Consider the following 22,216-nt stretch of genomic DNA (forward strand, 5'->3'; position numbering starts at 1 on the left):
TGATGCCTCGATTTTGCCATAAAATGTAGGAGATATTCCCAACAGATGGGGGAAATAGATGATTGTTCACTATGGGCATCAGAGTGGATGCAGAAGAAAATGGCGCCTAAATTGGAACCAAATCCTCAGTGTAGATAGCATAATAGGATTCTTAGTAAAACTAGAAGGGTTAATGGGCAATGAAGATGTGAGTAAAGCCGGTAGTGTAGAGGAGAAACACGACTGGGTCTCAAGCTTACACCATATAGTTTGGGAGATTGAAGCCAATAAATTAATTTATGTATTTGTGCTGACCAATAATATAGAAGAAAATTTGGTAAGGCGAGACCACCGTCAGATGTGAATTCTTACAGTAGTGACTTTCTTACCCTGGGAGTCTTACCTCTGCACAAGAAGGAAGTAACAGTCTCATCCAATGACTTAAAAAACTTTTTAGGCAAAAATAAAGGAGTGCACTGAAAAAGAAAAAGAAATATTGGCAAGACATTCATTTTTTACCACATTAATCCTACCTATCAATGACAGAGGAAGAGAATTCCACCTCTTGAAATCTAGTCCGAGCTGGGTAACCAAAGGGACATAATTGGCAGAATAGAGAGAAGGCAAGGTGCGGGTCACATCAATCCCTAAATTTTTAGACCCTGAGGGGCTGAGCTTAAAAGAAATATCGGACTGTTTGAGTTGTAAAGCTAGGGTGTTTATAGGATAGCATTCACTTTTAAGTAGATTAACTTTATAGCCTGAGAAAGAACCAAATCTCTCCAGCAATGATAACATTGGCGGAATAGTAGTCAGGGAGTCCGATATATACAAAAGAAGGTCGTCAGCATAAAGAGACAACTTTAAGTCAATGCCAGAACGAGGAATGACGTGAAAGTGGGGGAGAGCTCTAAACCCTTGTGCTCCCCCTGAAACCCAGAAATCCACACGCGCACGCACAAGCGTGCACGCACACGCTCATACCCACACTGACACACACTCTCTCTCTAGTGGGAAACGATCCGAACTTCGAGGTAACATTGTCTAAGTGGCAGGACATTCAAAATAACATCACCATGATGCGTGCCGTGGTCCACTATTGCCTGGAAAACGAAGCGGTTGTTGTCCATGGTTAGGACCATGTCCCCTTACCTGTATAGAGACCTGCAGGATAATGGACCTCAGGGAGCAACCGGTAAGTGTATTCACGCTTTCTGTTAGGTTCACACATAGAATACAAATAAAAATAAAATATTTGTATTCTTTTTTCATGTTTTTTTTTTTTTTTTTTGTGAGACGTGCACCTCCTTCGGTGAGTTACACGAATGGGACCGCGGAGTGCTTGAATGCAATCCTTACGGAGTTTCTCGTTTTGATGTCACGGCCTGAAACAAAGTCTTTTAAAAGTCCTAGTCTAGTGTAAGCCCAGCATTATTCGCATTACTTGACCATTGGAAAACATAAATACGGTTGTTACATACTCCTGTACAGTTGGTGGCGGTATGCACCAAGAAAGCTATGGTTGCAACCCGCCAATAAAGCAAAAGAAGAAGAAGAAGACCACACCGGAAGTTAAAGACCACACGCCTTGAGAATTCTGCAAGCTTGTGTTAGCTGCAGTTAGCATTACTTTTGTTTGTTTGTTTTTTAAGCTCGAACGGTCATTCGCTCTCGCAAAAAATGCCTTCGCTAAACGGGAAAACTGATGTTATGTTTGTAAGCTACACCATACCTTTTATTAAAATTAGTTTGTTGAGTACTTGCTAACGTGTATAAAAGTGCTAGCTTGGCTATGTGTTAAACAGTGCTGAATTTAGCTTGTTGCCTATCGTTAACTAGGAATTATTATTATTTGTTGTCAAACATGCGTGGTTCAAGTATTTGCGTTCTTAACTCACAATAGTAACTGATCATTGATTCATGTTAATTTCCAATCTATGAAAAAGAAAATCTAGGTAACGTAATAGTGACGTTTCTTCCATCGCGCTAATGTTAGCTTTAGCTAACGTACATTTTACACATTTTAGTTAAACTTGAAGTGGCATGTTCTGTGATATCTTTCTTTCTTAGGAGGACGATGATCTTCCTTATGAAGAGGAGATTATCAGGAATCCCTACTCAGTCAAGTGCTGGATGCGATACATCGAATTCAAACAGAACGGGTCCAAATCCACCCTCAACATGATCTATGAGCGGGCTCTGAAAGAGTTGCCTGGCAGGTAACTAACATCACCGTGGAACGTTACAAACAAGTTTTAACAAAGTTGTTACGTGCAAGTCCACAGATAGGAACCACATTAGTACATGCACGAATATATTGGTTTTGACATAAATATGGGATATATTTCATGCGCAGTCACTGGTTAATATATAACTATCCTATCACTGTTGTGCGTTGTTCAACATTAAACATTTGCATAAGTAGGCTAATTTAACTTGAATTACGATGATGTCAAGAGGGAAAACTATTATTTGCTTATGCTCAAACCTTTTCTTTTTCTTTCTTTCTTTTTTATAGCTATAAGTTGTGGTACAATTATCTGAGAGAAAGGCGGAAACAAGTCAAAGGAAAATGTATAACTGAACCAGCCCATGAAGAGGTCAATAATTGCCATGAAAGGGCCCTGGTTTTCATGCATAAGGTAATACTTCACACAAATCTCCGTAGTGAACTACAGTACACATTACACAATAACATTAGATTGTGCTGTGTGTGTGTGTGTGTGTGTGGGGGGGGGGGGGGGGGTTCTCAAAACTAACCATCTGTCTTTCCTTTTACTAGATGCCTAGAATATGGCTTGATTACTGCCAGTTCCTTGTGTCTCAGTGCAAGATCACAAGAAGTCGGCAAACATTTGACCGTGCACTCAGAGCTCTTCCTGTTACCCAGCACCCACGAATCTGGCCTCTGTATCTCCGCTTTGTACGAAATTTGCCTCTGCCCGAGACAGCCATCCGGGTGTACCGCAGGTACCTTAAGGTGAGAACATAGTGCAAAACCAATTCCATACATAAGCTGTCATTTAGAATGTAACTTAAGAAGGTTCACGATTAAGCTGATAGTTGTAATTGGGCACTTTCAGAGACAATTTATGGAAAATGTATGTGATGATACTGCGTATTAGTAGGTCAAAGTATGAAGTTCTCAAGTTCTGTAAATGTCTGAAGATCCTAAGCCAAGTCAAAGGCTATTTTCTATGCGGGTTTAGTCTTGAGGATGTTTTATCAATCATCAAGACGATCAGCATTCCGTTTAGAGCTCTAATGTTGATTAGAAAGTGAAAGACATTTCTTATAAAAAAAATGATCCCACAAAATAGGATTAGAATTTTTATGTGTATTTACTATTGAAATTGATGTTGAATTTTAGTGACTTTTTGTTTTTTCTGTGAATGAAAATGTCCTCTGCCCACTCTTTGTACAATGTAGCTTTCTCCAGAGAATGCAGAGGAATACATAGACTACTTACATTCTGTTGGCCGCTTGGATGAAGCAGCTGTGCGACTAGCAGCTGTTGTCAATGACGAAAGCTTTGTGTCCAAAGAGGGCAAGTCTAACTATCAAGTAAGATTGTATTCTCAACCCAAGCACCTCCCTGTGCCTGTTTTTATTTTTAAGCTCAGAAGGAAAATTGATCAATCTTGTTTCTTGGGCAGCTGTGGCATGAACTATGCGACCTGATCTCCCAGAACCCTGATAAGGTGACCTCTCTGAATGTAGGGGCCATCATCCGAGGAGGCCTCACCCGCTTCACAGACCAACTTGGGAAACTCTGGTGCTCTTTAGCTGACTATTACATCAGGAGTGGTCACTTTGAGAAGGTTTGTGCCCTCCAACTAGCTTCATTTGTTATATGCTGCATATAAAGTGTCTGCTCCATGCAGCGCCGAGTTGAGTGACTTTAAAGATCTCCTATTATACTACTTTTCTGGTCTTAATTTCTCATTAATGACTCCTATAGAGCAACCTATCGCTATAGAGCAACCCGAATCGCAGCACAAAAAACTATGTAGATTTTAGGGAAACTCTTCCTCTCATCCTTCTCCGCCCCCTCGCCCCCCTCCTGCCAACCCCACTCCGTTGTGATTAGTTACCTTCCGGAAGACTTTCAGCGGCGCTTGGGCAGATTTGAGCAGGCAGGTGGGGGCATGGCCGGAGTGTGCCTGAGCACGTTGCAGCATTCCATACATGGAAAATCCGGATTGATCTACGTAGATAAATCCTGGAAATTTGAACAATTTAATCGCGACCGGCTGCCCTAGTGTTTAGCGCTCTGCACAGCCACCCCAGACGGTCAGCAGGGAATACGTCTTCATGCATGTAAGTCATTATTTGACACTTTAGTATGGTTAAACATGATTATAAATCATTATAACAACCTTTATAGGTCATAAAAGTTGAAAAACCATAATAGGTGCTCTTTAACGAGAGGAGAGTTTACCAACCTGACGATGGTGGAGGATTTTGAAAAGCAAACGCCCCTATTTGGTTATATTTTAAATTTAAACCCAATGCTAAGGAACCTGAAAACGTAAGCTTAACGTCAGTCTGCAAACTGATGAAGGTGTCAGCAACGGGAGGTAACGCACTCACCTGCGCACAGAGGCAACTGTCTGTGTGCTGCTGCTCCGTGCCCATGACAGCTTGCGGTTAAAAAAAAATAATAAACAAATTTGAAAGTCATCTCCCCAGTGGAAATTGGGCCCCAAATATATCCCTAAGCTAAAAATGGTTCAATTGCTTAACAATTATTTTACTGTGTGTTGGCCTGAGTAATAATGAATGTGTCTTTGCTTTGTCAGGCTCGTGATGTCTATGAGGAGGCTATCCTCACAGTGGTAACAGTAAGGGATTTCACACAAGTGTTTGATAGTTATGCCCAGTTTGAAGAGAGCATGATCGCAGCAAAGATGGAAACCACTGCAGAGATGGGGCAAGATGACGATGGTGTGTGTGGATTGATTTATATTGACAACACTCCATTCTTGTTCTCCTGGCATGCATGCTTTACTCTTTTTTTCTTCTCCCAGATGACATAGATCTGGAGCTCAGACTGGCTCGCTTTGAGCAGCTGATAGCCCGGCGGCCCCTCCTGTTGAACAGTGTTCTACTGCGACAGAATCCTCACAATGTCCATGAGTGGCACAAGAGGGTAAAACTGTATGATGGCAATCCACGGCAGGTGAGTTTGAGGCCTTTAACTTTCTTTTGACCGTAACATCTAAAGTAGTGAAACATTTAACAAAGCACTGACTGGTAAGCCTGCCTTTCTATTTTACCTTACCAATGAATGCATTATCTTCTGCAGATCATCAACACATACACTGAGGCAGTACAGACTGTAGATCCGATGAAGGCCACAGGGAAGCCTCACTCTCTCTGGGTTTCCTTTGCTAAATTCTATGAGGAAAATGGCCAGCTAGATGATGTAAGTGATTGATGTCCTTTCACATGGATTCTGGTCATTCAGATCAGAGATGTTTTCTATTGTTATGTCTTACATTTATTGACTGTCACTCAGGCCAGGACCATTTTTGAGAAGGCCACCAAGGTGAACTACAAGCAGGTGGATGACCTTTCTGCTGTGTGGTGTGAATATGGAGAGATGGAGCTGCGCCATGAGAACTATGAACAGGCACTGCGCATACTGAGGGTGAGACAGTTGTATCTCATCTGCAGGCATTCAAGTAAAATAGTTGCACAATCTACACTAGATGCTTATGGCGCTTTTCCACCGCATGGTATCAGCTCGACTCGACTCGCATTTTTGGCGTTTCCACCACAATTTCATGGTACCTGGTACCTGGTAGCGGCTGCTTTTTTGGTATCGCCTCGCTCTAGGTTCCAAGCGAGCTGAGCCGATGCTAAAAGGTGACGTCGGCAGACTGCCGGCCACTGATTGGCCAGAGACTATTGTCTGGCCAATCAGTGGCCAGAGACTACCGGCTTCATTCTGTTGTTTATTCTCCCCAACTCTCTGGGACTTTTGAGTGTATTTACGCCGCGTGCAGCCTTCTCTGGCTCTTTCATTTGATTTGTATCACAGATCCGAATTTCTTTTCCATATATTCGCTAAGCTCACCCAGTGTTGGTTGTTGGGGAAGTTACTTATCATACGAGAGGAGACATGTAGGGCAGCTAGCAGCTAGGCTAAATAGTAGCCAGCTGGGACAGACATGATAGCGAGCGATTACATTACAAGCCTCGGACTGAACTGATTACCTCAATAAAATATTCAGGCTGAGACACGGCTTGCATTTGAAAACACGTATCCTGAAACAAGCACTAAACAGTCAACTTTATCATGCCCGTGTTTACGTGCATAGGGATGTACGTGACGCATCCCTACAGCTGACTGTGTGGCAGAGTCACACATCGGGACAACAACCATCCCTTTTAATGGCCCGTAGCAATATTCTTCTACTTCTTTTAGCAAACAGATACAAGGGGGGTATTTCTTAAACATTTTTCATCCGTGTTTTTGGCGGTTGGTTCAGTTAATAGTGCAACAACTGCTCGTAATTTCTGCTTTGCTACTTTGCTCCGGAGTAGACTTTCAGCCCCTTTCGACAACCCCGCCCACGTTCAGGAGGTACTATTTGGGGTGGAAAACGACCCGTGCTTCTACCAAACCAAGCTGAGCTGAGTCGAGTCGAGCTACATGTGCGGTGGAAAAGCGCCATTAGTAACATCTAGTGGCAAGGCTAAGGAAGTACAATAGCTTTTGCAAAAAATGCTATTCTTTATCAATATGAATTTCTAACTAACTTTGTCACTGCCACAGTAGATAAGCACTGAGGCTGCATATCCTAAAACGTTTTAGTGAAGTTTGGCATTAAACCATTAAAGCCAATAGCTTAATTACTAACTAACCAACAAAAAAGCTTTCTGTGCCCAACGCTCTCTCCACCGTTGAGACTTATTTTCCTCTGTGTTTTGGGCAAACAAAACCATGTGCATAGTGCCCAATGGGAAGTGATGGCGTCAGGAGTTTAGAGCATTGACAACAAATTCGATTTTGGGCAGCTCTTCCTATTTAGAGATAATGCAGTCTAAGCTACAGAGATATGACTGGCATATATTAGCCATGCTTGTATAGTACTTGCCCATGATTTATGGCAATTTTCAGCAGAGTAAAATATTAGTAAGTGCACCCTTTTTTAATCTGAGGTCACATTCATATTTTTGTATACATTTTTTATTGATATAATAGTTATCAGTCGTTTCTTTTAATAATTGTCTTTAATATTTGAATATAGAAAGCCACAGCAATCCCATCCAAGAAAGCCGAGTACTTTGATGCATCCGAGCCAGTCCAAAACAGAGTCTACAAGTCTTTGAAGGTCTGGTCTATGTTGGCAGACTTGGAGGAGAGCCTGGGCACTTTCCAGGTATGTTGACTACACATCAGGTGTATCTTACTCCATATGAGCTAAAGATATGCAGTAGGTACACATTCAGTTAATCTCTCCAATTTTTCATTTTGGTCTTTTGAATCCTAATCCACTCCGAGTCTTTGAAATCCCAACTGTCAGTCATCTCTGTGAGTTGGATATGTTTACTCTAATTCTGTCTCCTTTTTCCTTTTTTTCACCCAATCAGTCTACGAAAGCAGTGTATGACCGCATTATTGACCTCCGCATTGCCACACCACAGATCATCATCAATTATGCCATGTTCCTTGAAGAGCACAACTACTTTGAGGAAAGCTTCAAAGTAATAGCATTGCACTAATTAAATAAATCGTTTTAACAGCAATATACAGGTGAAACTCGAAAAATTAGAATATCATGCAAAAGTTCATTTATTTCAGTAATTCAACTTTATAGGTGCAAAGTGAGATATGTGAAGCCTTTATTTTTTATAATTGTGAGTATTATGGCTTACAGTTTATAAAAACCCCAAATTCTAAATCTCAGAAAATTAGAATATTACATAAAATCAATAAAAAAGGATTTTAAATACAGAAATGTCGGCCCTCTAGAAAGTATAATCATGCATATGTACTAAGTACTTGGTTTGGGCCCCTTTTGCATGAATTATTGCCTAAATGCGGCGTGGCATGGATGCTATCAGCCTGTGGCACTGCTGAGGTGTTATGGAAGCCCAGGTTGCTTTGATAGTGGCCTTCAGCTCGTCTGTATTGTTGGGTCTGGTGTGTATCATCTTCCTCTTGACAATAATCCATAGTTTCTCTATGGAGTTCAGGTCAGGAGAGTTGTCTGGCTATTCATGCACAGTAATACCATGGTCAGTCAACATTACAAGTTACCAGCGGTTTATGGTACTGTGGGCAGGTGCCAAGTCTAGCTGGAAATGCAAATTGTCATCTCCATAAAGCTTGTCAACAGACAGAAGCATGAAGTGCTCTAAAATCTTCTGCTAGATGGCTGTGGTGACTTTGGACTTGATAACACAGTGGACCAACAGCAGCAGATGACATGGCACCCCAAATCATCACTGATCCAAATTAAATGTTGCGTTTCATTTGGAAATCAAGATTCCACAGTCTAGAGGAAGAGTGGAGGGGCACAAAATCCAAGGGGCTTGAAGACCACTGTCAAGTTTCAACAGTCAGGGATGATTTGAGGCACCATGTCATCTGATGGTGTTGGTCCACTGTGTTATCAAGTCCAAAGTCACCACAGCGGTCTACCAGGATATTTTAGAGCACTTCATATTTCCTGTCTGTTGACAAGCTTTATGGAGATGCTGAATTACTTTTTCCAGCAAGACTTGACAACTGTCCACAGTGCCAAAACCACAGGTAACTGGTTGACTGACCATGGTATTACTGTGTTGATTGGCCAGACAACTCTCCTGACCTGAACCCAATAGAGAAACTATGGACAAGAGGAAGATGATACACACCAGACCCAACAATACAGAGGAGCTGAAGGCCACTATCAAAGCAACCTGGGCTTCCATAACACCTCAGCAGTGCCACAGACTGATAGCATCCATGCCACACCGCATTTAGGCAATAATTCGTGCAAAAGGGGCCCAAACCAAGTACTTAATACATATGCATGATTATACTTTCTAGAGGGCCGACATTTCTGTATTTAAAATCCTTTTTTTATTGATTTTATCTAATATTCTAATTTTCTGAGATTTAGAATTTGGGGTTTTCATAAACTGTAAGCCATAATAATCACAATTATAACATAAAGGCTTGAAATATCTCACTTTGAATGTAATGAGTCTATATAATATATTAGTTTCACCATTTAGGTTGAATTACTGAAATAAATGAACTTTTGCACGATATTCAAATTTTTCGAGTTTCACCTGTATGTATTGCAGTGTTTGTTAACATACCACCCATCTAAACAATTCATCAATGCCATGGTCAATCTTTTTCAGGCTTATGAGCGCGGTATTGCTCTCTTCAGGTGGCCAAATGTTTATGACATCTGGAACACTTACCTCACGAAGTTCATTGATCGTTATGGGGGCAAGAAGCTGGAGAGAGCTAGAGATCTATTTGAACAAGCCCTGGATGGCTGCCCTGCAAAGTTTGCAAAGAGTGAGTTGCTTTGTTAGAGTTGCATTGGAAACATAAATGCATATATTCCACATTGCTTCAACCTTTTCTTCTTTATGAAATGTGCTGAATCCGAATGTACCACTGTGCCTTGCTTTCCAGCTATTTACCTCTTGTATGCCAAATTGGAGGAGGGTTATGGATTGGCACGACACGCCATGGCTGTCTATGAAAGAGCAACGCAAGCAGTAGGAACTGAGGAGAGACATCACATGTTCAATATCTACATCAAGAGAGCAGCGGAAATTTATGGAGTCACATATACCAGAGCGATTCACCAGAAAGCTATTGAGGTAGATAGTCAAGCAATTGATGAACATGCCATTTCATATTGAAGTTTATTTTTTCCCCTGAAGAATCAATTTCATTTTCAGGTGCTACATGCAAATGCAATACTGAAGATAATAATCATCAATGGTAGCACTTTCTTAACTCATTGCTTTATTAGCTCATTATTACTGTTAACTGGAAAAAGACAAGCAATAAATCTACATCTAAACCTGTTATATTAAAGAAAATGGAACAATTTTCATATTTCATAGATTCACATTTACTTGACAGAAAAAAAACTATCTTTGGATCTATTTGTTTCATATTATCTTTGGATTATAATGCTAATCTTTGAACAAAATTACACGGTATGTTTTGAAGAGATGCTATAGAGCTTTTAAGTGTTGCTTTTGATATATTATCAGGATTTTCCTCTTGCTGAAAATAGGCTAGCCCTGATTTTTCCTTATGTCTGAAAAGCTTAAAAAAATTTTAATACTGTTAACTAGGGCTGGCCCAAATTATTCGAATACTCGTTCGGAAAATTAGTATTCAGAGCTTAAATTAGTATTCGGAGCTTCTTTTTTTTTCATTTTTTTTTTCAACAATTTTTTTTGCAAGAAGCTAGTACTGCAATATAATGTCATCAAATAATTTTATATTTGGATATAAAAGTTAGTAATATTGTAGTAGTAGTAGTAGTAGTAGTATTGCTCATTTAGGAGGATATTACATCACTAAGTGTCATAGCGCATCCATTACTTCACCTCCGAGCGCGTAAATCTTCAACAAAATATGCAGTTACTGTCAAAATCGGTTCCAGGGCGTATATAGGGATTATTAAAAAAATGTTTATGTTGTTTTTGATGGTGTGTTTTTCTGGAACGAATATTCGCTCGGAAAAACCAACAAATATTCGAAGCCTGAAAAATGGCATTTGGGCCAGCCCTACTGTTAACACACATTATGATTGTGTTATATTCATTAATAAAATGAGTAAAATGTAAATTGTACCTTTTTTTTATATTAACTTAGGTCCTTCCTGATGAGCATGCGAGGGACATGTGTCTGCGGTTTGCTGACATGGAGAGTAAACTTGGTGAGATTGATCGGGCCAGAGCAATCTATTCCTACTGCTCCCAGATCTGTGATCCCAGGGTGAGACTAACAACCTCCTGCTATTACTCCTTTCTGATCAAAATGACATTTTTTCCACAAAAGATGATCTAATCATCACTTCTCCTTTTTATTTTGCGTTACAACATGTACTACACTGCTTTTTGAGAACATATACACTCACCGGCCACTTTATTAGGTACACCTGTTCAATGGCTTATTAAAACAAAAAACTAATCAGCCAATCACCTGGCAGCAATTTAATGCATTTAGGCATGTAGACGTGGTCAAGACAATGTACTGAAGTCAAACCGAGCATCAGAATGGGGAAGAAAGGAGGTTTAGGTGACTTTGAACATGGCATGGTTGATGGTGCATGGCAGGATGGATCCATACTTTCATGTTGTTTACGCCAAATTCTGAACCTGCCATCTGAATGTCGCAACTGAAATCGAGACTCATCAGACCAGACATGATTTTTCAATCTTCTATTGTTCAATATTGGGGATCATGTGAGAATTGAAGCCTAATTTTCCTGTTTTTAGCTGACAGGAGTGGCACCCGGTGGGGTCTTCTGTTGCTGTAGCCCATCTGCTTCAATGTTGGTCGTGTTTTGCGTTCAGAGATGGTATTCTGCATACCCTGGTTGTAACAAGTGGTTATTTGAGTTACTGGTGCCTTTCTATCATCTCGAACCAGTATGCCCATCCTCCACTGACCTCTGACTTCAACAAGGCATTTTACGTCCACACAAATGCCGTTCACTGGATATTTTTTCTTTTTCGGACCATTCTCTGTAAACCCTGGAGATGGTTTATAGTGAAAATCCCAGTAGATCAGCAGTTTCTGAAATACTCATACCAGCCCTCTTGGCACCCTCAACATTGCCATGTTCAAAGTCACTTAAAACCCCTTTCTTCCCCATTCTGTTGCTCGGTTTCAACCTCAATAAGTTGTCCCGTCCAGGTTTACATGCCTAAATGCATTGAGTTGCTGACATGTGATTGGCTGATTAGTTATATGTGTTAACAAGAAAATGAACCGCTTTACCTAATAAAGTGGCCGGTGAGTGTATATTAGGCCTGTCAAACCATTACATTTTTTAATCAGATTAATCACAGGCAGTGATTCCCCTATAATTTTTTTTAGGCCCGGTGGTAAGAGCTCATAAAGAGTGCGCGCCGCGTGCGTACCAAATTTCTAGAAGAAATTGACCAAAACGAACCCCATTTGGGATGAGCCTCTTTTGCATACCTGCAAACTCGTCGCTTTTCGGCGAAAATCGCCGTTTAGAATCAAAATATATGACCCACGTGAATCGTATAGATCCGAAGAGTTTTTGTTTTTGGGAGGGGGGGGGGGGGGGTAGCGGCAGCTGCCAGAGAAGTCGGCCAGCGCTTCCCAGACTGGACTGTGTGGGCGAGTTACCGTAGTGTGAGACAAGGGAATATCGTTATCTTGGCAATAAAACATCTTTGGTAGACGTCATGAGTATTGTCCAATCAGCGTTAAGATCGGGCACAGTAAGCTAAAGCATCACTGCTGCTGCTGTGTGTTCAGACTTTAGAATTGGCTAAAAGTCTCAATCAAAGGAAGCCCTTTTGATAATAAAAAATTAGAGGCTTTGATTAAACACTGTCAATGCTTCAGAGGTTAATGTAACAGCCTACTGAAACAGAAACTATACGGAGGGACGCTGCTCACTGTGCAGTCCCTTTATTTAGTCGCGCTGTCAGTTTGCCGACATGGCTCTCTGTTAGACTCGAGACATAGAAAAAGATCGCGGAAGCCGTTCCCGTAGACAAAGTTAACGGGCAGGATATCCCCGACTGATTTCATCCATCAAACCACAGAGTTTTTTCTGAGCGGCGTCTCACTCGCTCACTGGGTCTCCCGGGTCCCGGTGATTTTCACCGTCACAGCGATCGACTCGCTGCTTTGCTGGGGAGAAGACTTTGTGTGAAGGTGATTTAACATCACGGTCGTAGACGAATGTTATAACTTTATGCTGCATAGTTTACACTGCACTGTTGACCCACACAGGACTCTTAGTGAAGCTGACAGTTTAATGAGCGCACATTGCAGAAATGAAGTGTCTGCAGTGCGCTCACAATCAGAGCCGACCGACAGGCCCCCCCCCCCCCCCCCCCCGCCCCAATTTATTTTTATTTTTTAGTTTGTGTGTTTGATGTTAACATCATATTATTATATCATACAAAAAAATTAATACAATGTTTTGATCTAGATAGCCTAGTTAATAGCCCAATAATGTAATCAGTTCATCTGGGAGGTAATCCAAGTTTAACTGATCACGTCACGTTCACGTCCAGTGTGTATTGAGTTTATTTAAAAACATTTGGAAATGGGGCTCAGATGCCCATGCACTGTATAACCTATTTCAGCCTCGTCTGTGGAAAAAAAGATAGCTGGACAACAGAGTTCTTCTGCTTCATTCCTCTCACTGCATTTAAATGCATTCATTATATTACAGAGAAATATGTCCCATAAAAGAAAAAGAGCACCAAGCCCAACCCAGAGGACCCTGCATAATATTTTATTTTAAATGAACATTTTAATGGAAAATCCAAGAAGCTTCTAATTCATCCGACCCAGTGTCTCCAAATTATTTGTTCACACAAAATTCCTCAGATTTAGCCTCTTAATTTCCCTCTCAAAGTGCACCAGATTCATGCATTTCACTTTAAAAAGTTTAAAAAAAATCTCCCGGGGGGGCATACCCCCGGACCCCCCTAGGAGGGTCAGGATCTCAGCTGGCTATTATTTTCACCCAGCTGGACATTGGAGGCAATAGTGGAGAACTCTGGTTGTGTGAATGATATTTAACAATAGCCAATCGTTTGGACAGCGAAAAACACCCGACCCCCCTAGAGGGGACGGGTGTTTGTCACCTTTTTCACCTCCTATGAGTTTGCAGGTCTGCTTTTGACAGCCCGTTAAAAATGAGGGCATAGGGTTATGCTTTCACATTCAGTACATTTGTACATGTGGTGTTTCTCACAGGATTTTTAGATCCTGCTGGGTGAGAATGGACCTTCTAGGGGGGTCTGCAGAAGAAAACCTTATCCGTTTAAAGTTAAATGCATCAATCTGGTGCACTTTGAGAGGTGAAATCTGATGAATTCTGTGCTCTGTAAACAGCTGTCAAATGTCCTGCCTATAATAATTTTCTGTAATAATTTGGAGACACAAGCCATGTAAACTATTCAAGAAAAACACGTGGATTTCAATAAAAAACAATAAACACTAAGATCTAATATAGACAGCTCCTGTCTAGTACTCATTTCTGGAATAATCTGAATCACCTCACCTTGAACCTAGCCTATTGAAACATTTTATTTATTTTTTTATTGTTGAAAATAAATGAATTAACATAGGCTACACATCATGATTAGCCTATCAACATGTATGCTACATAAGGCAAATTCCCTATTCCGACCATTATATTTCATCTAGCCTATTTCTCAATGTAAAACATAAAAATAAAGTAGCATTATTTTTGCCACTAGTTCAGCGTTTGCTTGCTAGTCATGCTCATTGGCTTCCGTGTTTAACAAGTGCGCACCGAATGCACACGTGCATCGCGCCGCGTGCAGACACACAGATCAGCTGATGGGATGATCAAACGAGAGGTTGTAAAGACAGGCGCACACTAGGGGTAGACCGACAGTGCCGCGCAGACGCTCGCAAATGATTATTTGATTAATTTTGAAAATTTTACGATTTGAATTTTTAATTTTTTTTGTCAGGCTGCTGTTGGCCTGGCGGGGGGTCCCGTTGGGCTGGCGGGGCCGCCAGGCCTGTATAATGGTAGGGGAAACACTGACAGGGTAGCTCTGGATTAATCATTATTAATCATGATTAATCACCATTCGAAATATGGTGTGTGCGCTCAGTCGTTGTCTATAGTTAATCAAGTCCAGGAATGGGGTCCATGTGTTCAGGAATAAGTCTTGATGCCGAGCGAGTCTGGATGTGACTTTTTCATAGTTTGCTGTATGTTGGACATCGGTTCGATCAAATTTTCAAAGAATGAAGGTGTGACTGATTTCCATTGTCTCAGAATAGTTCTGCATCCTGTTAACATGGCCAGTCGACACCATGATTTTTTACTGCCGTACACCTGGTGTTCACAAGAGATTATTCCCAAGAGACATAGTGCTGGACTTTTAGTTAGGGAAACATTAAACAGCCAGCTCGATGAGACTTAATTTCACTGTATTTTCCCCAATGTCTTTCTCCTGTACCAATTTCACCCCCTACTTTTGGTGGTGCATTGGAATCTCTAATGCAATTGTAGAAAAGTGATGCGCTGACTTTAAGGCTGGCGTTGTATTTCAGTGTTTTGGTCAGGTCCAGAACTCATGACTGAAAGAAGACCATGACGGAGCTGGAGATATTTCCAGAAGACTGTTATTTTGCTTCAAATGTTCAAAATTTACTTGTCTTGATATATTTATGAACTTGATTTTTCAGGTGACAGCTACTTTCTGGCAGACCTGGAAAGAATTTGAGATCCGACATGGAAATGAGGACACTATCAGGGAAATGCTGAGGATCAAACGCAGTGTCCAGGCAACATACAACACCCAGGTCAACTTTATGTCCTCTCAGATGCTCAAGGCCACCACAAGCTCCACAGGTACCAGTAAAAGCTGACAAGTTCATCCTGGGCAAGTACCACAAACTGTATTCGCTGCACAGGCCATTTAGGGGATGTATGATGCTGCATATTTGCCCGAAATACTGAGGTTTAATCCCAGAAATGTGCAAAAATGTATGTACTATATTTTTGCAATTGTATCTGTTTGACCAAACATGGATGTCATCTTTTCCAGTGTCAGATCTGGCTCCTGGCCAAATGGGAATTGATGACATGAAGATGCTGGAGCAGAAAGCACAACAGCTTGCTGCGGAGGCCGAGCAGGACAAACCCAAGCCCAAAGAGAAGATTCTCTTCGTCAGGTTTGTCTTTTTTTCTTTTTTCTTTATTTTTTTAACTTTTAACTTAAAAAAATTAATTGGACTACATAAACAGGGTTCCCGCGGATCCTTAAAAAGTCTTAAATTCATAAATCTAAAAATAAGGCCTTACATAGCATTAAAAAGTCTTAAATCCATCTTTCAAAGGTCTTAAAAATGTTAACACATGGTAAGTAGGATTTTATGACTGTAACTGGTCTCAAATCTAAAAATAATACGTAAATTTTTTTTTTTTTTTTTAATAAATTGCCGAATAGTTTAATGTCGCGCAATCACGAGAGCGGAACATGGACATATAAAGAAAGGAGCGGAACCAACAAAACATTTGTTTGCGGCCGTGACTCAGAGCAGACGCACGTCGCTCAGGTAGCAGTAGCAGCATGATTAGCAGTCGGCCCGCATCATGGGAAAGTGTAAATTCAACAAAATTTGGCTATCCAACAAGGATTTTTCTGCCTGGCTGAAACCGGTACCCGGCAATTTATACGAGGCATGTTGTACATGCACAGCACGAAACACAAAGCCTCAAAATCAAGCTGTCAGCAAACGCCAGGTATTTCCCTGTTCTGTTCTACTCGTCGTGCCGTGCCTCCACCCCTCCATGCTCCACCTCCGATATCAACAACCGGGACAGCAGCACCAAATCTCCAGACAATGTTCGGTTGCACCCGTACTAGGGATGGGCCTGTATCCGAACATGTGTAGGCTATTCGGAAAAGCACGGATAATGAGATCGATCGATAGTCTCGTTATATTCGGGGGAAAAATATGTATTTATTAAGCGCTAAATTGACGCAGCGCGTGCTGCCTTAACTATAGTGGCACCGATCAGCTGTTCATCTCCGCTGCCGCGGCGGAGAGGAGAAAGACCGGCTGCATTTATGCATGGCTCCGTTACCCGCGGTCTCTCTCCATTCCGCTGAAATTTTCTGCAGCCCGTGTCACCGTCAGCCCTTCCTGCCTTTCATTTATTTCAGACCTCTGAACATGGACCACGTCCCTCTAGTAGCGGGCAGCGGGCTGTATAATGCTATTAAATAGACAAAATCGATCTTTAAATATTCGATATGTGACGCTTCGCCTGTTTAGTTCATACAATCTGTTTATAACTAAGAGATAAGCTGAAAAAAGTATAATCTTTGTGCGTTGAACACTTGTAGAGCACTAAACGCTGTTTCCTGATCCAAAGTAATTATTCATTGAACCAAGTTAGAAAAACAAGGGAGAGATAGAGTGAGTGAGAGAGTAGAGGGAAATAAATTGGGCAAAATAGATCGATTAGATCTCGGATCGATATATCATAAAACTTTGTTGAGTTAAAAATAAAAAGAGATGAAAAAATTAAATAAAACAGACAAATTGAATTACTGTGAAATACTGTTCTTTTTCAGATTCTGAATGTTCATTATATCCCCCAGTCAAAGGGCTAGTGGGGCTCAGACAGTTCATATAACTTATAATGAGAGAGAGAGAAACGGATGAAAAGTACAGTATGAGGTAGAAATGTATCTCATAATTAATGATATGCCAATATTAAATCAGTTTGATGCACTGAAGGGACACTAATTGCAAAAAAAAAAAAAATCAGACATAAGCCCCGGCCATTTCCGGCTTCATATCCGAATACAGATACATATACAGATTATTTTGTTGGTTGAACAGATACAGATAATGACGTCTACGCTGAAAGCAGAGTTACTGTGGTGTCTGACCACCGAGACAATACATTTTTCCTTTGGTCTGTTGGTCTTAAATTTAATTTCAAGTGGCATTAAAAAGGTCTTAAAAAGTCTTAAATTTAACTTGCATTAAGCTGTAGGAACCATGATAAAGGAAATGGAGATAGATAAGTGTTATTCTTCTGCATATGTGCAGGAGTGACACCTCTCGCAGTGAGTTGGCTGAGCTTGCCAAACAAGCCAATCCTGATGAGATCGACATTGATGATGATGACGAGAATGAAGATGATGAAGAACAGGGACCAGAGGGTGAGTGACAGACACAAGCCCAGCCTCAGCAGTTAAACAAAAACATCTGGTGTTTGTTAAAACATTCATGTAGACATGTTTTTTTATGAACATAAGTGTGCTTATTGTCCTCTCTTCTTGGCCTTTCCAGAGGTTCATCTTGAACAGAAAAGTGTCCCCACAGCTGTCTTTGGAGGCCTTAAAGATGACTGAAAGATAGCTTCTTCACTGAATTTTGGAAAGTTGCAGTTTTCTGATTTCTTTTGTAGAAATCAAATTGCTTCTATTTTAATATTTGTGTTACTGCGCAGATGTATCTGCTTTGTTTTGTAGAATGCAACAGAATGGCAGGATTTGTGCCTTTTATGTATTTCCCTACAAACATCTATGAAGCTGTAGACAACTGTGGCATTGAGAAGGTTTCTGTTTGTAAAAGAGTTGACAGTGAAGACACCTTTACACCTACTAAAAGCTCTCTCTGTGAGCTTTCAAGCCTCACATTGTTGGCTCTAGAATCACTACTAGGTGGGTGTATTTCAAAATATTGCATAACTTGTATACATATGTCAATCTTCAAAAGCGCTATAATTTTTTTGAAAATAATTCAGTAGCCCAGCAGTTAATGTAAAATTGGAAAAGTTCAAAATTAATTTGTTTTGTGTAGTTTCATGTGTTTTCTTAGCTCACTGATCATGTTAAAGGCTGTAGATTATATAAATGTAAAATGGCTTTCTGTCGGTGTTGTCAAGGGCTCTGCTTGTGACCCAATGCAGTTTGACAGTGTTTTAGTAATCAACATGTTTGATATGTTTTCCTGTTGCCACACTGCCTACGTTAGCAGTGTTTGTCTGTGACAAGATGGTCACCTCCAATCTCTGAAAATCTCTTTACATTGTCTTGAAAACACAGTTGTAATAAAAATACATTTGTATCCGAGGAAAACTCTACTCTAGAAATCACTGGATAGGAGTTTTGTGAAAGAAACATTTCATTGAAATAGGAGCTAAGCATTCACGTTTCATAATGATGGAACATTTGCTGATGTCATGCAAAACTCCTTTATTCAGTCATTATTAAACATTACATTTTGCTCTAATTATCTATTTGCAGCCTTTGTATCCAGAGGGAATACTGTTTAAGATTAAATTTGATGTAGATCTGTATCAGTATTTATTGGAAAAAGTCTTGTGCTTTTAATAACAGCCATCGCCTCAGAGTTAAATTGACAGGACTGAAAAAATACCGACTATCAAGAAATGCTTTCTTTCATAATTAGATTAAAATAGCTGAGAGGCAATCTTTTTACAAGGTTACTTGGTGTGCTCTTGGAACTTTGAGCAACATCATGTGATGAGGCACTCTTGAGATTTCTGTTTTCCATTGTGAATGGCGCTACTGGAAACAAGGATTCAAAAACAATTGGAAGGACACTCTCTAGTCACAATAATTGAAAAACAAACTAAACTATTTTCTGCACGTAACTTCCCTAATCCTATCTTCATATATTTATATATAATCCTAGTTTGTTTACTCAGTTCCTCTCACTGCAGCCCATTTGTTTATGTTACAGGCTACTTTTAAGGTGTAGAAAGGTATATAGGCAACAGAAAAGATATGCAGGTTTTTAATACTGCTGCTATCCAAGACTGCAACTCTATGATTATTTGATCAAAGGCTGATATGAATAGGTCTGATGTAATAAAATCCCTCTGTGATAAAGTGATCATCATATCCTTTGCTTTTGCACCTATGTCTCTCTGGGAGAACAAATCAAGTATATAAGAAACAGTTTTTTCATGAAGAATGCATGCTGACTTAATCTTGTGTTTGAATTCAGAACAAACATTTTAGTGTTAATTTATATCAACTGCCTCTGGGTGTCATGGTGGGTTCCAAGTGGCTGCATCTCAACATTAACTATGGCCTGAACAGGTTTGTCTAAACTTTTTGATGAATACCCTCTTCTCTCTTAGCCTAGATTAAAGCAAATAAGAGTCATAACATAAAATTGACCCAGGGTCATCCTCCTGTAAGGAAACTTTTTATTGTGATATTTAGACACTTTAATGTGTGGGGAAAAAAGGAAACTTCGTTTTCTAGGGTTATTGGTTGGATTCACATTATGTTATCAAATCCCATGTACCAGTTCTTATCAGGCAAAATAGCCTTTATATGCAGGATCTTAAAACATTCTAAATCTGTATGAGGCTATATAGCCTATTACATCTATTATAGTAGGCTAATTTGCAAAAATAATAATTGTAACACTTTGAAAGGGAACACTTATAGGCTGTATTTATTTTTTTATATGTTTTACTTTACATAATGACCCGTAGTTAAAGTCACACCACACCTCTACCTGCTGACTCTGTTCACATTGCGGGATCCCGCCCTCATTGCTCAAACTCAATTACTATTGGCCGACGGGATGAGTGACTGATCCCAGTGTGGAGCACCTGGTAGTCAGTCATCAGCTGGGCTCCCAGTGGAGCTGCTCTCGTCAACTGACTACACGGCAATGCGGACGAAGAAGGGCAACAAACGAGGGGAATAGTGCGTTTTTATCTAACAACCCGGCAACTCTGGGCTTTTCTTGGTCGAAAGGTTTCATTTAACAGGGATTTCATCTCCTTAACCACACTAAAAAGGACATAAACCGACCTGGAAGCATCTCGGGGCGGATATTTACCCGACAAAACCTTTTCCCACATTCCCAGCCCCGGTCGCGTGGAATAGTCCGCTACAAGAATGATTGCTTGAATATTTGATACTGTTTGAAGCCTTTCTTTTGCACGCTCCCATTTTTACCGACTCGCTATGGTGGACTCCCCTACCACGAGGAAGACGTTTGTGGTCCCAGACATAAAACCATTGGATTTGTATGACTGTACCAAAGCAAAAATATGCGCAAGTGTTGGATGGCTATTGGCAAAGTCCTACGGCAGTGCAGGTAGGTCTTTTAGTTTAGGCTGCAGGCCCAGTGAGTTATGTTTATACGGATTGAATGAATAACACCATTGTTTTGTTTTTTGGCAATATATTTATATTTTGTTATGCAGTGTTGCGAAAAACAAATGCATGCAGGGTAGTGTAGGATAGCTCAGCGGTTTTCAGCACAAAGAGCAGAAGGGGTAGCCTACCATGCATTGTATGCATTTTTTGACTGACACATTTCACTTGTTCTCACTCAATGTGTGGTCACATTTTCTAGGTAAATGTTTGACAGAGAAACGGGCCTCCTCCCTAGGCCTTATCACGCTAACCCATTTTGTCGTATTTCCAGCCGCCAGGCTTCAGTCACAAATTACTGGGTATGTTTTTAATCCGGTTACACAGACATGGCATGGGGCGTGGAGGGTTTTCAATGTCGTTCTTCTGTCTCTGACAGCCCCTTGTTGCCAATGTGAACACATTATTTTCGTCTACAATTCCTATTTGGGATCAAGGCTGCGTATAAAAGCTTATTGTGCATTTGTGAATGGCCGTTATACCATCACAATTTGTCAGAGTTTCATCCAGTATCCTTAGTCGAAAACCACCCAGCCTTTATGATACAAAACATAGGCCTAACTAAAAAAACTGTTTTATTTGCATTCTACGTAGGCCTACGTAGGCTTTCATAAGACACTTAAGTTTTTTTTAGACATGTCTTAAAACAGTTTCATCTTTGACCCTGAGGTGATAACAAGTCTCTTTGTTTTGATGCCCTATGTAGACCCCAAAGAAGACACCAAAACTGCCCTAATTGAGAACGGCATGATGATGCTCCCTTACTTTATTTTACCAGAAGTTAAAACACGTGTCTAATGAGGGTAGCCTACAAAACACTCGTGTTGGGTTAACTTTATTTTACTCAAACACCATGAGTTGCATTTTACACAATCCCAGGCAAGGCTTGGTCTAGCACTATAGGTTGCTGTAGCCTCTGTGTGCTCTGTTTAACAACTCAATCACACCCACAGGTCAAAGTCACTCCCCAAACCAAGCTACAGGACAATGAGGACCAATACTGTGTCAATACAATGTTTAGTAATTGCCTTACTATACTCATTTGCTGGCAAGTAAAAATAACACCAAGTCCCTTCCCAAAAACTCATCTGGGTAGAACAACTGATATCACAGCAGACTGGGTCATCTGGTTGTCAGCTCTTCCTGGTCAATTAACCTAATGATGACTATAGACAACATTTAAAATGTCTGACTCATTGCAATACAATGGCTTCTAAGACTCTCATATACCACACATTCCATACAGAACTTAATTAGGGGGACGATTATTTAAAGTTAGACAGGTTTAAATGGGAGCAGTATTTAAAAAAACAATCATAATTTAAGT

At 40.5% G+C, this 22,216-nt stretch overlaps 2 protein-coding genes across 5 annotated transcripts in view; both read left to right on the forward strand.

Moving 5' to 3' along the window:
* The first annotated feature begins 1,561 nt into the window (after window positions 1-1,561).
* Window positions 1,562-19,550, forward strand: xab2 (XPA binding protein 2). 2 transcript variants are annotated; one of them, XM_080043599.1, is made up of 19 exons: window positions 1,562-1,695; window positions 2,050-2,198; window positions 2,498-2,621; window positions 2,762-2,959; window positions 3,409-3,543; window positions 3,636-3,800; window positions 4,782-4,926; window positions 5,010-5,161; window positions 5,288-5,407; window positions 5,501-5,632; window positions 7,239-7,370; window positions 7,582-7,695; window positions 9,346-9,508; window positions 9,629-9,819; window positions 10,832-10,954; window positions 15,407-15,572; window positions 15,769-15,895; window positions 17,789-17,901; window positions 18,032-19,549. In XM_080043599.1, the coding sequence occupies exons 1-19, from the start codon at window positions 1,660-1,662 to the stop codon at window positions 18,091-18,093; spliced, it is 2,547 nt and encodes an 848-aa protein (XP_079899725.1). In that variant the 5' UTR covers window positions 1,562-1,659; the 3' UTR covers window positions 18,094-19,549. The 2 variants fall into 2 exon arrangements, with proteins under 2 accessions (XP_079899725.1, XP_079899726.1); XM_080043600.1 differs by lacking the exon at window positions 7,582-7,695 and having other exon boundaries at window positions 18,032-19,550.
* Window positions 19,551-20,372: 822 nt separating this feature from the next.
* The window catches only part of camsap3 (calmodulin regulated spectrin-associated protein family, member 3), a 34,784-nt gene continuing 32,940 nt past the window's right edge, over window positions 20,373-22,216 (forward strand). For all 3 annotated transcript variants that reach the window (XM_080043479.1, XM_080043480.1, XM_080043481.1), the window contains exon 1: window positions 20,373-20,830. In XM_080043479.1, the coding sequence (XP_079899605.1) occupies window positions 20,698-20,830 (133 nt within the window). In that variant the 5' untranslated portion in view covers window positions 20,373-20,697. The remainder of the gene's footprint in view (window positions 20,831-22,216) is intronic.

Source organism: Ammodytes marinus (assembly GCF_949987685.1).
Source record: "Ammodytes marinus genome assembly, chromosome: 16".
Lineage (NCBI taxonomy): Eukaryota > Metazoa > Chordata > Actinopteri > Uranoscopiformes > Ammodytidae > Ammodytes > Ammodytes marinus.

Bases quoted from the DNA above. Each gene is read 5' to 3' on its own strand.
- xab2 (XM_080043599.1), top strand. From the start codon at position 1,660: ATGCCTTCGCTAAACGGGAAAACTGATGTTATGTTT. The intron at 1,696-2,049 runs GTAAGCTACACC...TTTCTTTCTTAG, and splicing joins GGAAAACTGATGTTATGTTT to GAGGACGATGATCTTCCTTA. The intron at 2,960-3,408 runs GTGAGAACATAG...TGTACAATGTAG, and splicing joins TGTACCGCAGGTACCTTAAG to CTTTCTCCAGAGAATGCAGA.